The following is a 16,647-nucleotide window of genomic DNA, read 5'->3' as shown; positions in this document are numbered from 1 at the left end:
CTTGAAGGGGCCAACACGACAACATCATCCGCAAAGAGCAGAGACGAAATCGTGTGGTCCCCAAACCTGACACCCTCCGGCCCCTGGCTGCGCCTAGAAATTCTGTCCATAAAAATTACGAACAGAACCGGTGACAAAGGGCAGCCCTGCCGGAGTCCAACATGCACAGGGAACAAGTCTGACTTACTGCCGGCAATGCGGACCAAGCTCCTGCTTCGGTCGTACAGGGACCTGACAGCCCTTAGCAAATGACCCAGGACCCCATATTCCCGAAGCACTCTCCACAGGATGCCGCGAGGGACACAGTCGAATGCCTTCTCCAAATCCACAAAACACATGTGGACTGGTTGGGCAAACTCCCATGAACCCTCCATCACCCTGTAGAGGGTATAGAGCTGGTCCAGTGTTCCACGGCCTGGACGAAAACCACACTGTTCCTCCTGAATCCGAGGTTCTACTATCGGCCGTATTCTCCTCTCCAGAACCCTGGCATAGACTTTCCCGGGGAGGCTGAGAAGTGTGATCCCCCTATAGTTGGAACACACCCTCCGGTCCCCCTTCTTATAAAGAAGGACCACCACCCCGGTCTGCCATCCCAGACCATCCAAAATCTCATCTCAAAATTGTGAAATGTTGCAATGGGGATGCTTATCAGCAGCAGGGACTGGGAAACTGGTCAGAATTTAGAAAATTATGAATGGAGCAAAATACAAGATTTCTTTAAAGTAAATCTCATCTAGTGTGCACAGGACATCAGACTGAGCTGGAAATTTATTTTTCTACCTGACAATGAGGTGAGTCTGTGAATGTCCTTGAGTGGCCAAATCAAAGCCCAGACTTGAATGCAACTGAACATCTGTGAGCGCAGACCTGAAGTTTGCATTTGACCAAAGCACCCTATCCAATCTGACAGAGCTTCAGAGGATCTACATGGAAGAATTGGAGAAACTTACCAAATCCAAGTATGCAAAACTGGTAGAGGTATACCCAAAAAAACTCAAGGCTGTTATCACTGCCAAATGTACTGGTTCAAAGTACTGAATAAAGGGCCTGAATTCTTATGTACATTTGATATTTCAGTTTTTTTTTTAAATAAATAGGCATAAATGTAAAATAAATGTGTTTTCACTTTGTCATTATGAATAAACCCTCAATGAACAAGCCCTGAATAAACCTGACTCCCACCATTTAACAAACAAATTAGACACACATAAACACAGACTCTTACCCTGATCGCCCAACCTCTCCCTCCCTCACCCCTCTCACCCAACCCCTCCCTCCTGTACATCAGTCACTCTTAAACCCCAACCCCTCTCATCCGTAGATCGGACACACACCCCTCTCTCTCCCATACACTGTGCAGCCTGCATGACATGAAGCAGAGCCAAGAAGAAACAGGACTGTCACCAAGCAGTCACTCTCAACCTCAATTCAGTCACGCTCACAGAATAATGTAATCCTCACAGAAGTCATCCCCTCAGAAGTCTTCCCTGCAGACGTCAACCCCGCAAACGTCATCCCCGCAGACATCAACCCCGCAGACGTCATCCCAGCAGACGTCATCCCCGCAGACGTCATCCCCGCAAACGTCATCCCCGCAGACATCAACCCCGCAGACGTCATCCCCGCAGACGTCAAACCCGCAAACATCTTCCCCGCAGACATCAAACCCACAGACGTCATCCCCGCAGACGTCATCCCCGCAGACGTCAACCCCGCAGACGTCATCCCCGCAGACGTCAACCCCGCAGACGTCATCCCCGCAGACGTCAACCCCGCAGACGTCAAACCCGCAAACGTCAAACCCGCAAACGTCATCCCCGCAGACGTCAAACCCGCAGACGTCAACCCCGCAGACGTCATCCCCGCAGACGTCATCCCCGCAGACGTCAAACCCGCAGACGTCAAACCCGCAGACGTCATCCCCGCAGACGTCATCCCCGCAGACGTCATCCCCGCAGACGTCATCCCCGCAGACGTCATCCCCGCAGACGTCAAATCCCCTCTATAAGTAATATCACCTTGGGAAAGTTATGAACAGTACTTCCTGGGTCCTCCCACAGACTACACAACAAAGCCTTTCCTACGAGAGGAGTTCAGTTCCAATAATAACAAAGATAACAATAGTTTGTGTTTGTGAAAGGTGAGGGATGATTTAACTTTTAGTGTGTGTGATGTTAGACATTACAAAGGGTCACAGTGGGTGAAATATCTCTAACATGTGACAATTCTTCACCTCATTTGACCTGGTAGAAGTACTGCAACAAACACTAACCACCACAGGCATAGTTTGTATGTGCAGTGTGTCTGTTGAGGTGTAGTAAGAAATGTAGTAAGGTGTATTAAGGTATTGCGTTTTCATTACTTCTCCACCACCGGGTCATTTTGACCCTAACATTACGAATGTAAAACAATTTTTAGAGGCACTTGAAACTGTTAAATTTGGTCACCTTTCGTATTATATGTTCATAAACACAATTTGAGGATATCATCTAGTTTCATGCAGATCAAAATAACCTACATGGTATTTCAGACATATCATATAAGTCTTAAGGCGGGTTTTTTCTAAAATGCCACAACACTCTAGGAGTTCTAAATGTAGGATGTATGAGTGTGTTCATGGGACTCTGGAGCAGGATTAAGTTATTTTCTCAAAGGCAGACACAATATTTTTCCCCCACCTTGTTAACCTGGGGATTTAAAATAACATCCTTTTGGTTGCTGGTCAAATGCTTTAGCAACTATGTTACCTGCCCAAAGTTTCCAGAGCCCCAAGGTTTCAGAGCCCCAAGGAACCAGCGACCCAAAGATCCGGCATCCCAAGGATCCAGATCCCAAGGATCCAGCGCCCCAAGGATCAAGACCCCAAGGATCCAGCGCACCAAGGATCCTATGCCCCATGGATCTAGCGCCCCAAGGATCCAGCACCCCAAGGATCCAGTACACCAAGGATCCAGTGCCCCAAGGTTCCAGACCCCAAGGATCCAGTGCCCCAAGGTTCCAGACCCCAAGGATCCAGTGCCCCAAGAATCCAGTGCCAAGGATCCAGTGCCCCAAGGATCCAGTGCCTCAAGGATCCAGTGCCCTAAGGATCCAGCACTCCAAGGATCCAGCACCCCAATGTTCCAGAGAAAGTCAGCAGCATGAGTCAGTCTGTCCTGTAAACTCCCACTTCCCACTGTTCATGTCTGTGTGTCTCCAATACAACCCTATTCCCTTTGCTGTGAACTACTTCTGAACAGATCCCTGGAAGCGGGCTCTGTATAGGTAGCCTGCTGAGTGTCTATTGCACTCTGAGTCACAAAATCCCCTGCCCCCCTTTCCTATTCCTTTCTCTCTCTCACTCCTTCCCTCACCCTCAGTCCCTCCCCCAATCCTTCTTGCTCTCTCGCTCTGACTGTTCTGAAGCGTGAAACCAACACAGTTCCAGAGAGTCCAACTGAGTATGCTTGAAGGCTGCAATATGCGTTCAGGGATAATTGTCATGGAGACAAAGAAAGCTAAACAAATTACACCCAGACAAACACATTCCCAACCCTGCAAGGTCTCCTTACCTCCTCTCTCCTCATCCCTCCTCCACCCCTTCCTCCACTCCTCTTCTTAACCCCTCCCTCTTTCCCCCTCTCCTCTCCCTTCTCCTTATTCCCTCTCTAATTGCACTCCCCTCTCCTCCTTCCTACTCTCTTCCCTCTCTCCTCTCCTCTTCTTTCCTCACCCACCTCTCCTCCTCTCCCCTCCCTTTACACCCTCACAGTTCCCCAACCCCTCTTCTCCTCTGTCCTCTCCTCATCCCCTCTACCTCACCTTCTCCTTCTTGGCACTTTTTTCTGTAGGTTTCACATTGAGTCTGTGACTGAAACAGAGGGGTTGTGTAACCAGGCTGCAGTGAGTGAGCTGGCAGTAGTATGTATCACAGAAGGTCTTTCAACCATGTCTCAAAGATTGGAGGGACAAATACATAATCTGTCATGCTGACACTTGTTGTGCTGTATTTTTTTAAACATAACAGTGAACAGCAACGGTCAAATAGACCCAAAGAAGATAGCTTATGCATGTTAGTATGGAAAGGGGTTAATCAGGGATTTAAACAACAACAAAGTGGTCACCCGGTCACTGTGTTTTGGTTGAACAGAAAAGGGAGAGGGCTAAAAAAATATCATATCATTCTCATGGTCGTAGCAACTTTATTATGTATGTCCAATCAGATTAAAGACCTCACCTGGTCGTCTAATGTTGGAAGTGTTCTGTTTGTTTTCCTTATAGACCAGTTGTTTGATCCACAGTGTCGGAGCCGTGATCTCTGCAAACATACATCATAGACTGATGAGTCCAGCTAGTCAGAATAAGACCAGGTAGTCAGAACGAGTTTGGTAGTCAGAAAGAGACCATGTAGTCAGAATAAGACCAGATAGTCAAAATAAGACCAGGCAGTCATAATGATACCAGGAAATCAAAATGAGATGATGTAGTCAGAATAAGGCAGTTATATAATACTTAAAAAAAAAAGATATATGAATATTCTGAATATCTTGTAAAGCCTTCAAAAATTGCCAAGTGCGACCAATAGGTAGTATCAGATAAGAAACAAAAATACTACACAGCATTCTGACCAGAAAGACTGGTGGAGGTGGAAGAAGAGGAAAAACGACAAAGAACCTACCATCTCCATCTGGCACAACGTGTGACTCCATGGTGGGAGTGGGCTTGGACCCGTCGTCTGGGTTGAGAGTCAGAAAGAAACGGAAAGAGACTACCATTATTGAGGTTAATACAATCTACTCTCCAGAACAGTTGAATGGTTGGGATTTGCACATGGCCCGGCCAAGAGCTCCGAAAAGAGAGGATAGACACAGAGAGAGAGAGCGCCAGAGGAGAGAAGGAAAGAGAGGAGAGAGAGAGGAACAGAGAGACAGAGGGGAGAAAAGCAGAGGGAGGTGAGAGAGAGGAGTAGAGATTTAGGTGAAGAGGTAGATTAAGGAGGAAGATCTCCCAAACATCTCTCTCACCCACACAAAAACACACACAGGAACTCATGCACACTCACACATACTACATACATACACACTCACCCCTATCACTGAAACCCTCCCTCCTGTACACTGTGCAGCCAGCATGGAGAGAAGCAGGTGCAGATTAGCTCCCCTGTTCTCTGGTCTGAGGTGGCTTAGTCAGCAGGAAGCCAAACAGAGGCCCACCCAGACCGTCTAGTGTCTATGTGATCATATAGGGTGCTGGAGCAGAAAGACGGGTTTCAATGCCTTCCCTCAAAGGAGATTAATTTGGAGTAGTGGCTCTAATTTGATGGACGTGAGGATATTTAGACAGTCTAACTCATCTTGCCTAAATTACCCTGATTCAGGAAAATCTTCTGGCAAATTCAGTATGTTATTTGATGTTTAACTTTTTCTAAAGATAGACTTCGCATAGGGGTACAGTACAACTAGACTGTAACAGAGTTACAGTACAACTTAAATTGACATAGAGGCATCATATGGCTAGACTTGACATAGAGGCACAGTCCAGTTAGACTTGACACAAAGGTACAGTACAGCTAGACTTGACATAGAGGTACAGTACAGCACAGCTAGACTTAACATAGAGGTACAGTACAGTTAGACTTGACACAGAGGTACAACACAGCTAGACTTGACACAGAGGTACAACACAGCTAGACTTAACATAGAGGTACAGTACAGTTAGACTTGACACAGAGGTACAACACAGCTATACTTGACACAGAGGTACAACACAGCTATACTTGACACAGAGGTACAACACAGCTATACTTGACACAGAGGTACAACACAGCTAGACTTGACACAGAGGTACAACACAGCTATACTTGACACAGAGGTACAACACAGCTATACTTGACACAGAGGTACAACACAGCTATACTTGACATACAGTAGGGAGAACAAGTATTTGAAACACTGTCAATTTTGCAGGTTTTCCTACTTACAAAGCATGTAGAGGTCTGTCATTTTTATCATAGATACACTTCAACTGTGAGAGAGGGAATCTTTTAAAAAAATCCAGAAAATGATTTAATTAATTTGCATTTTATTGCATAAGTATTTGATCACCTACCAACCAGTAAGAATTCCGGCTCTTACAGACCTGTTAGTTTTTCTTTAAGAAGCCCTCCTTTTCTCCACTCATTACCTGTATTAACTGCACTTCTTTGAACTTGTTACCTGTATAAAAGACACCTGTCCACACACTCAATCAAACAGACTCCAACCTCTCCACAATGGCCAAGACCAGAGAGCTGTGTAAGGACATCAGGGTTAAAATTGTAGACCTGCACTAGGCTGGGATGGGCTACAGGACAATAGGCAAGCAGCTTGGTGAGAAGGCAACTGTTGGTGCAATTATTAGAAAATGGAAGAAGTTCAAGATGACGGTCAATCTCCCTCGGTCTGCAAGATGCAAGATCTCACCTCGTGGGACATCAATGATCATGAGGAAGATGAGGGATCAGCCCAGAACTACACGGCAGGACCTGGTCAGTGACCTGAAGAGAGCTGGGACCACAGTCTCAAAGAATTAATAACACACTACGCCGTCATGGATTAAAATCCTGCAGTGCACGCAAGGTCCCCCTGCTCAAGCCAGCGCATGTCCAGGACCGTCTGAAGTTTGCCAATGACCATCTGGATGATCCAGAGGAGGAATAGGTGAAGGTCATGTGGTCTGATGAGACAAAAATAGAGCTTTTTGGTCTAAACTCCACTTGCCGTGTTTGGAGGAAGAAGAAGGATGAGTACAACCCCAAGAACACCATCCCAACCGTGAACCGTGGAGGTGGAAACATCATTCTTTGGGGATGCTTTTCTGCAAAGGGGACAGGACGACTACACCGTATTGAGGGGAGGATGAATAGGGCCTTGTATCGCAAGATCTTGGCCAACAACCTCCTTCCCTCAGTAAGAGCATTGAAGATGGGTCGTGGCTGGGTCTTCCAGCATGACAATGACCCAAAACACACAGCCAGGGCAACTAAGGAGTGGCTTGGTTAGAAGCATCTCAAGGTCCTGGAGTGGCCTAGCCAGTCTCCAGACCTGAACCCAATAGAAAATCTTTGGAGGGAGCTGAAAGTCCGTATTGCCAAGCGACAGCCCCAAAACCTGAAGGATCTGGAGAAGGTCTGTATGGAGGAGTGGACCAAAATCCCATCTGCAGTGTATGCAAACCTGGTCAAGAACTACAGGAAACATATGATCTCTGTAATTGCAAACAAAGGTTTCTGTACCAAATATTAAGTTCTGCTTTTTTGATGTATCAAATACTTATGTCATGCAATAAAATGCAAATTAATTAATTAGAAATCATACAATGTGATTTTCTGGATTTTTGTTTTAGATTCCATCAGTAACAGTTGAAGAGTACCTATGATAAAAATTACAGACTTCTACAGGCTTTGTAAGTGGGAAAACCTGCAAAATCGGCAGTGAATCAAATACTTGTTCTCCCCACCGTAGAGGTACCGTCCTGACTTTTAAATTCAAGTCGTGCCATATAGACAGTACACCCCAAAAGTCCTGCAGTAGGTGCCTCAAATTGGCTTAGTCCATGTGGGAGGTGCTTGGGTGGAGACTGTACACCGGCGTGTGCCCGCCAACCATACTTACCCTGGTGTACATGGGACCGGTCCGCACCCCCGGTCTGTTCCACTGGCAACCACAGGCTAGCCACAGAGACCCTGGTGACTTACAACACCCGTCGGTCAGGTGACATGGGGTCAGACAGGTCACACTGTCCGGAGATCAGGAAGTGCTAACATATCACAACAACGTGGAGCCTCATCATGCCACGAGATGTTCTAAAGTCTGATCCGAGAACAGTAGTCATCTGTGTCCCTCCAGACCCACCTCACACAGCAACACATATCACTGTTAGCTAAGAATAAAGAGGTGGAAAATGTTACAATTTTAAATTTAGTTTTGTGCAATTCTACATGTTGCCATGGCGCATATCTGTTCATTCTCAGTGTTACTGCCAACATATAACACCACAACATTTTCAAATGCTCTACGGTACGATAGTGTTTGATAGTTTTGTATGTTTTCTTTGGTCGTAATTGTTCAAAATATGCTTCCTGAATATGGCATGCCCTAGAGTTTCAAAAAATACATTCTAACTGGTTTTATGTGGCTTGTGTGGTCTTTAAGTAGTTTAACTCGGTTCAACCAAATTTGAACATAAAATAAGTGTCAGCAATTTCTGAATTTTCTTCCCACATTTAATGTCACTTCTGTCCCGTACTACATTTGTACGCCTCGATTCTTGTAAAAAGCCACGTTTCTTTCATCTGACTAATTGTTCCCCACTTTGACCAAGTATATTCAATGTTTTAAATGCTAGTTCCTAATTGGGATACATTTTCTTGGGTGATTTTGACAGTAGGACTGCCTCACAGGAAAGATTTATCTGATCACAACTCCTAAGGTTTTATCAGGAGAGATTATCCAAAGATTGTCTATTGACTACTTTTCCACGGAGATGAACTATTCTGACCTTGATTACTTAACCAAGGAAATGAAAAGTCCTTACATTGACAACTTTACCATGGGGATGAACTGTCCTGACATTAACACTTTTTCACTGGGCATGAACTGTCCTGACATTGACTATTTTTCCATGGGCATGAACTGTCTTGAGGCTGACTATTTTTCCCTGGGGATGAACTGTCCTGAGACTGAAACATTTTTCCATAGGGGTGAACAGTCCTGAGACTGACTATTTTTCCATGGGGATGAAGTGTCCTGAGACCGACTATTTCTCCATGGGGAAAAACTGTTGAACCTTCCCAGACATGTCTTATTTTATTTTCAGTGGCAGCCAAGATTTCTATCAATATTCAAATAAAATGAAAAACAGCAACTAAAAATTCCTTTAGTTTTCAAAATATAAATATCAGCAAATCTGAAATGGGGAAGACGTATGCATGGGGAGGGGGTAGAGAAGGAGACATATTGAAGTGCTTTTCAGCTGGACACAAGTATACGCATCGCACAGAGACAAACATTTTACACACACACACACACACACACCTACACACACCACAGTGGGAGGATCTCAGCTCACCTTTTCTGCCAGAGCTAGGAGGACCCGATGGTTTATCAGTGACTGACCCTATAAAGAGAGAGCACAACATTTACACAACACCAATTCCAAAGCACACACACACACTCCATCTCACACCTCTCGTCTGACACAAGGGTTTAAGATTAGCTTGAGGACACCGATCATAACCTTGAGTTTGCCCATTACCAGCGGCCTAAATGCTTCATTTCACTTTCCCAAAGCTACTTTTCACCACAGCAGTTAGACATGTACAATAATTAATTATGACAGTGAGGATAATCCTTGATTGCTATACATGCATATAGTTAAGGTAGGAATTTGGGCCAATTCCAGTCAAACTCCTAAACACAAATTGTAATTTCATGTGAACTTCCTGAATTGACTGGATTTGGCACAGAGTTGACCCAAACCCTGAACTACGTGGCATGCACTGGCTCGGAGGGCATCGACAGAATTCAGGATTAAGACAGTCCGAGTCCGACCCATCGGAATTAGAACAGTAGGGAGGAAGAGGAATTCAATTGGAAGTAATGTCACTACCTGTCAACTTGTCACTTGTCCCAGCATGAGTTCCCATAAATTCTCGGAAGTTTCCTGCAAACGCATGATGGCGTGAGATGGTTGACAGGTGTCAGAGAGAATGAGCAGGGCAGCTAGCCATGTGAGTGAGCAGCTGGAGGCGGCTATGAGTCCAGGGGAGAGGGAGCTTCAAGTGTTTCCGCAAAGTTCTCTGCCGTGAAACCACAACAGTTTGCATCCACTACGACACAGACGCCCCCTTCAATTACGGCCAATCAAATGACACGTGTAAGGGTTGTGACCCTGCGACTGTGTACTGGGACCGTGAGCGAGGCTTCTGTGAGCGAGTTTCAGTACTGTGTGTTGGCCTGGCTGCTCTGCCCTACGCAGCGGCGACAGCCAGGCAGCCACAGGTTTGGTATCTATAAACGCAGTCCCTGTGGCTGAGTTGGCAAAGCACGATGCCATGGATACCGGGTTTGATTCCCATGATGGACCAGTAAGCTTTCGGGAAAAGAAAACATTTAAATGTATACACTCACTAATGTGAGACGCTCTAGATAAGACTGCCTGCTCAATATTTCTGTCGATTTATAAAAAAGACTAAATGTCTAAACAGAAAGATTGTAACTAAATACCTTTGCAAGAAACGATCATTTATATATCGGAACTGATGCAGGACAGGTAGCAGGGACTAGGTAGACAAAAGAAGGTCTTAGAGGTTTTATCGTACTTTGCATGATTTGAATTCCCAGAATTGTAATTCTGTTCAACATATATACAGTATCTTACAGAAGTGAGTACACCCCTCAAAAGTTTGAAAATATTTGATTATATCTTTTCATGTGACGACACTGAAGAAATGACATTTTGCTACAATGTAAAGTAGTGTGTGTACAGCTTGTATAACACTGTACATTTGCTGTCCCCTCAAAGTAACTCAACACACAGCCATTAATGTCTAAACCGCTGGCAACAAATGTGAGTACACCCCTTAGTGAAAACTTCCAAATTGGGCCCAATTAGCCATTTTCCCTCCCTGGTGTCCTGTGACTCATTAGTGTTACAAGGTCTCAGGTGTGAATGGGGAGCAGGTGTGTTAAATTTGGTGTTATCGCTCTCACACTCCCTCATTCTGGTCACTGGAAGTTCAACATGGTACCTCATGGCAAAGAACTCGCTGAGGATCTGAAAAAAAGAATTGTTGCTCTACATAAAGATGGCCTAGGCTATAAGAAGATTGCCAAGACCCTGAAACTGAGCTGCACCATGGTTGCCAAGACCATACAGCAGTTTAACAGGACAGGTTCCTCTCAGAACAGGCCTCACCAAGAAGTTGAGTGCACGTGCTCAGCATCATATCCAGAGGTTGTCTTTGGAAAATAGATGTATGAGTGCTAGGGAACATTGTTTATAACTTAGGACAAAATGAATAAAAACAGTCCATTGCTGGTATTCAAGTGTTTTTTTAAAGGAACACCTGCAAGTGAATTTTGTCCAAGGTCAGTCTTGACCCTAATGGGCTGCCAATAAATCCAAATACACTGAAAACCTGTTCAACTGCATAGCTTGATACGCTAAAGTGAGCACTTTACTTTTCACAGTAAAACAGAGTTTCTTAAAAAAAAATTATGTGCCAGGGTAATGCCCAGCATGGACTTAATCTTCCAGGGAACGTTTAAGGAATATTTTGGCCAGTGCATTTTTATATTTATTGTGTGCAATTTCCCTATCATATTTACCATAACACAGGGCACCACATCATCCATCAAGCTATTTCATTGATGAATGTTAAGTTTTAGCTGTCTACAGGTTTCACTTGGGCATTTACCTCGTAACACCACACACCTTCTGTTTGACAACTACCAAAGTTTGTTGAGGTGCTACACTTGTGATGATGGTGACTTTTTGCCGGACCGCGTAAGCGGTGCTGGTCAAGAAGAGCAAATGTTTCTTACTGACTGAGTGACTGACTGACTGGCTAACTGACTGATTGACTACCTCTTGTTAAATCGCATAGTGGTTAGAGATACAGACTTGCAAATAATAGGTGCCGCATTCGAATCTCATCACAGTTCTTAGAAATCAGCCGTTTCGTATAGTGATTGAAATAATGACTGCGTTCCCGGTCGTCAAAGGGGAGAGAGTAATTCAGTTATTTATTGCAGCATGATAGTCTATTGTTGATGATGTTACAGACTGGGTCTTCATACATGTCTTACAAACTCAGTCTCATCTCAAAGAAACTTCTGGTTGTACCTCTGCTTTATAGACATCCCGACCTACACATCCAAGTACTGTGAGCCCATTGGTTAATTACTGTTCTGCTTTGAATGAACGTGACTTGCTGTGTACGGATAAACAGATCGTTGTTTGTTATCTACAACACAGCCAAAAGAAATGATGCATTATAATTTGTTTTCCGGACAGACAAAACTTTGCTGGCTACAACCTTCAGTAGCTATGTTATATTAAGCTTAAAATAAAACTGTTTATATTGCGACCATTTCTGGTTGATTTTCGAATTACGCGTCCGTGCATGCTTTTTGGGGTAATATAGGCTAGATCACAACCCTTTGGGCAGTAAAAGAGTAGGGGTTTCCATAATTCTCTCGTCTTTTCACTTGACGAAAAAGTCAGTAATCATCACCTATATTGATAGTTATTGTATTAATGTCGTTCGCAAATGAAAGAAAAATGTACGTTGTGCCATGAAATTAAATAGCTTGGGCAGTGTAAAGTTAATCTTCAGTCTCGCTAGCATTTGCTCAATTCTTATGACTATTTCAGTTAGTAAGTTAGTAGATACTGGTAAGCCTATTACTGACTAATTAGCTGTTAAAACAGCCAGTGGCAAAAGCCATACAGTTCACAGATGCTATTTGTGGTGGAGGTAAACTTAATAAGAAATGTTAGTCAGTTTAACACAATGCTTAATGGTGTCTAGTGAAATATTCAAACTTGGCATGATGTTAATGCGTGACAGAATTATCTAATGTAGAGATGCTATACCGACACTAGGCAAATGTAAATCACGGTGGTGTATTGGTTATAGACACAACCTCTCATGTGGGAGACCTGGGTTTGAATCCAGTGAAGGCAGCAATATTTACCACTTTTAATTGCAGGCCGGCTGAACTAGGCTTGCCTGGTTCCTTTTCTGGTTCTGTCCTTCTTAGAGAGGTACGACATTGCTTTGTGATGTGTGCAATTATGTACAAATGATATTACCTAAAGTTTGAAAAATAGCCAAATTGTATGGGTTCTCATGACATCCTTAACCTGAACACACAGCCCCTCCTCTCTCTAATGGTACCTGATCACAGAACCCGGCTCCTCCTCCTTGTAACAGTACCTGAACACACAACCCTGCCCATCCTCTTTGTAACGGTACCTGAACACACAACCCGACCCACCTTCTTTGTAACGGTACCTGAACACACAACTCAGCCCATCCTCTTTGTAACGGTACCTGAACACACAACCCAGCCCATCCTCTTTGTAACGGTACCTGAACACACAGGCGTTCTGTTGTGCACCGAGGATCCACTGACTGGCTTTCCATCTGTGGCGACACACCAGCAGTATCCAGTCAGAGTGTGACACTGGACCTGAGGAGAGAACAGAAGCATACAGGACACAAGACAGAGGACAACCCAAACACTAATGTGTCGACCCAAACCGTAATGTGCTTGCTTAGTTTGTATCCTTACTCATTGTCCTTTCCAGAACGGTTTCAGCCACTAGGATGTAGTATGCGTTTCTAGACTAGCCCAGTGCAGCTTGGATTGGTTCTATTCAGCTTAGTAGCATGAAAAGAGTAAATTCCCAGCTGGAAGATTCACAGAACTTTTAAAAGGGAAAAGTTACAGAGAGAGTTCCACATCCGGGAATTTTTCCACCAGGCTTTGAAGACAAACAGACAGACAAAGAAAGACGGACAGACCTGGGCAAAGGTTCCATCCTCGTTGCATTCTGGGATGAAGATAGACTCCTGGGGCCTCCTAGCCTGCTCCAGTGCCTGACTCCGTTCCGTCTGGCACTTTGACTGGCCTACATCTGGAACAACAGCCACAAGGACAGGTATTCTGTATCCTGTACGGTATTCATTCACTACCACAGGAGTCACCATCACGGGAGTAGCTGTATTCATTGTGACAGTATGTACACACAACACCATGTTGTTTCATTGTTTTCATTGTTTACTGTAATGCTATATTTTTTTTTAACAAATAAACACTTACTGCTCAAATAAATGGTTTCATTATGATTTTGTGTATATACTACCTATAGTATATAACCTACATCTATTAATATGGAAGTGTATATAAAATCAATACATCTGAATTCAAGATGGCCAGACTTGCTTCCCTTTAAAACAAAGACGACAAACAAGTATCCATCACATCTCTCCTTTCCAAAACACGTGAGTGTGCTATCTCTAACCGACTCTACTGTTATCTCCCTCCAAACAATCTCCCAAACACGAACCAGTCAGGGCTTCAAGACGGGTCCCTTTTCACACTCTCCGACTCTCTCTTTCCTATGTTCTCACCCTCGTAGAGCCATCCGCTGCCTTCAACACAGTGAACCATCGGACCCTCCTCTCCAACCTCCCTGGGCTGGGTGTTTCAGGCCTTGTGGACTCTTGACCTGCCTCCTACCTGGCAGGCTACAACTTTTAGGTGAGGTGTAGAGGATCTGTGTCTGCCCCTGGTCTCTCAAGGCTGGTGTCCTCCAGAGTTTTGTTCCAGCGCCTCTTCTCTGCACAAACCAAGTCACGTCGCTCCGTTTAAATCCTCACACGGTCTCTCCCATCATTGCAATGTAAATGACACGGAGCGATTTCTTTCCTCCTTCCAACCAGATGGCATTTCTGCATCTGTTGTCCCCACCACCTCAAAGTCCACCTCGATAGGAGCTGCTCTCCCTCCCACGGGAGACCTGTTGGCTCCAGCTCCTCCTCCACAGTGACCCCATCCCTGAGGGCATAGACCCTAGACGACACCCTGTTGTCTTCACACATTGAGGGCGGAGGTCCTCTCCTACAGCTTCACGCTCAACAGCAGCGAGGTGGGGTGCAAACGTACCTCACACAGAACACTGTGCAGGTACTAACCCAGGCGCATGTCATCTCACACCTGGTCAACCGCAACCCTAACCCTAACCCCTCCCTGCCTATGCCACTAAACCCCTGAAACTCATTCAGAAGGCCGCAGCCTGCCTGGCGCGCCACCTTTCCATGTTCTGCCATGTCACCCTCTCACTCCAACGGCTTGCAGTTAAAGCTTCCATCTGCTACAAGACCATGGTGCCCACGAAGCAGTAAGGAGAGCTTCCCCTCCCTACGGTCAGGCTATTCTCAAACCCTGCCTCCCTACCAGGGCTCCTCGTTCTGCCACCTCCTGGCTGTGTTCCACCGCTATGGGAGGGTGGTTCCCGCTCAGTCCAGACAAGACTCTACTCTTTCCTGGCATCCCAAACTGGAACCAGTTTCCTCTTGAATCCACAACAACGGAGACCTTTGCCCGTCTTTTTAAAGGGTCTCCAAAATAACCCAACGGCACGTTTGAATTTGTTTCTAGTCATTCCATTCCGGAAATAGTCCAGTGCCGTTTTTTCCAAGTGCTTTTCACTTTTCATTCCTGGGAAACAGTAAGTGAATCCATCAGTGGTAAGTCAGATTTATGTTGCAAAATAAAAAGACAGATGATGTTCTCCATCCAGCCAACTCCCAACTATTCCCTTGAAATGACACTACTGTCCATATCTTTATTTGGGGACAATAATGGTAAGACAATCTGATTTAGAAGGGTGGCTTTTAATCTGGGCCTTATTATTTTAAATCTTATTGGGCAATTTCTCTCAGGAATGTAGTACTCCAGTCATTTTCCTCAAGCCAAAACCACATTACACATATAGATAAGTGCCAGAAATACGATATTGGCCATGTCACTATGCAAAAACCAAACTTCAATAGCCAAAACTCCAACAGCCACTGCATTTTCAAAATCTGGTTTTGCACCGATTTCAGCACAAATTGCTTGATTTGGCTGACACACGGCTATAGCTATTAGGTATGCCTGTTGCTTAGCGACATTCCTAATATCATATTTTTGGCATTTAACTGTGTAGCTATCTAACAACAAAGGATGGAGGAATGGAGGGTGGAGGGAGGAGAAAGACAGGGAGGAAGACGTGGGGAAACTAGGGAGGTAGGCTGAGGTCACGTTATAAGTACACAAATGTGTTCCAAATTAAGCCCTGATTCCTATAGAGTGCACTAGTCTTGAGGCACTGAGTGTCTTGCATGTCTGAGGTCAATGCTAAGCCAGGGCAGGTCCATGGGAGCTGAGTCAAAACATGACATCACCCAGGCAGACAGACAGACTTACTGTGTCCATATATCAGCATTCATTACATCAGCCAGCCAGACTGACTTACTGTGACTATGTATTAACACTCATAATAACACCTAGACAGACAGACATACTTACTGTGTCCATATATTAGCATTCATTACATCAGCCAGCCAGACAGACAGACAAAGACAGACTTACTGTATCTATATTTTAACATTCATAATAACACCTAGACCGACAGACAGACAAACTGTATCTATATATTAACATTCATAATAACACAGACAGACTTACTGTATCTATATATTAACACTCATAATAACACCTAGACAGACAGACATACTTACTGTGTCCATATATTAGCATTCATTACATCAGCCAGCCAGACAGACAGACAAAGACAGACTTACTGTATCTATATATTAACATTCATAATAACACCTAGACCGACAGACAGACTTACTGTATCTATATATTAACATTCATAATAACACCTAGACAGACAGACAGACAAACTGTATCTATATATTAACATTCATAATAACACCTAGACCGACAGACAGACTTACTGTATCTATATATTAACATTCATAATAACACCTAGACAGACAGACAGACAAACTGTATCTATATATTAACATTCATAATAACACAGACAGACAGACAGACTTACTGT

General features: G+C 44.5%; 1 protein-coding gene across 12 annotated transcripts in view; it reads right to left on the bottom strand.

The window, feature by feature from the left end:
• smoc1 (SPARC related modular calcium binding 1) overlaps positions 1-16,647 on the bottom strand; it is a 69,875-nt gene that overhangs the window by 32,527 nt on the left and 20,701 nt on the right. For 8 of the 12 annotated variants that reach the window (XM_010865335.5, XM_010865331.5, XM_010865333.5 and 5 more), the window contains 6 exons: positions 13,556-13,668; positions 13,121-13,220; positions 9,631-9,684; positions 9,091-9,138; positions 4,661-4,750; positions 4,220-4,300 (listed from right to left, as the gene is read on the bottom strand). In XM_010865335.5, the coding sequence (XP_010863637.1) occupies positions 4,220-4,300; positions 4,661-4,750; positions 9,091-9,138; positions 9,631-9,684; positions 13,121-13,220; positions 13,556-13,668 (486 nt within the window). The remainder of the gene's footprint in view (positions 1-4,219; positions 4,301-4,660; positions 4,751-9,090; positions 9,139-9,630; positions 9,685-13,120; positions 13,221-13,555; positions 13,669-16,647) is intronic. The other 4 variants (XM_010865338.4, XM_010865340.3, XM_010865337.5 and 1 more) reach the window with 3 other exon arrangements.

This window comes from Esox lucius, chromosome 15 (genome assembly GCF_011004845.1).
Source record: "Esox lucius isolate fEsoLuc1 chromosome 15, fEsoLuc1.pri, whole genome shotgun sequence".
NCBI classification, from domain to species: domain Eukaryota; kingdom Metazoa; phylum Chordata; class Actinopteri; order Esociformes; family Esocidae; genus Esox; species Esox lucius.
Note: the sequence above shows the minus strand (reverse complement) of the source record. Positions and strands in the feature narration are given on the sequence as shown.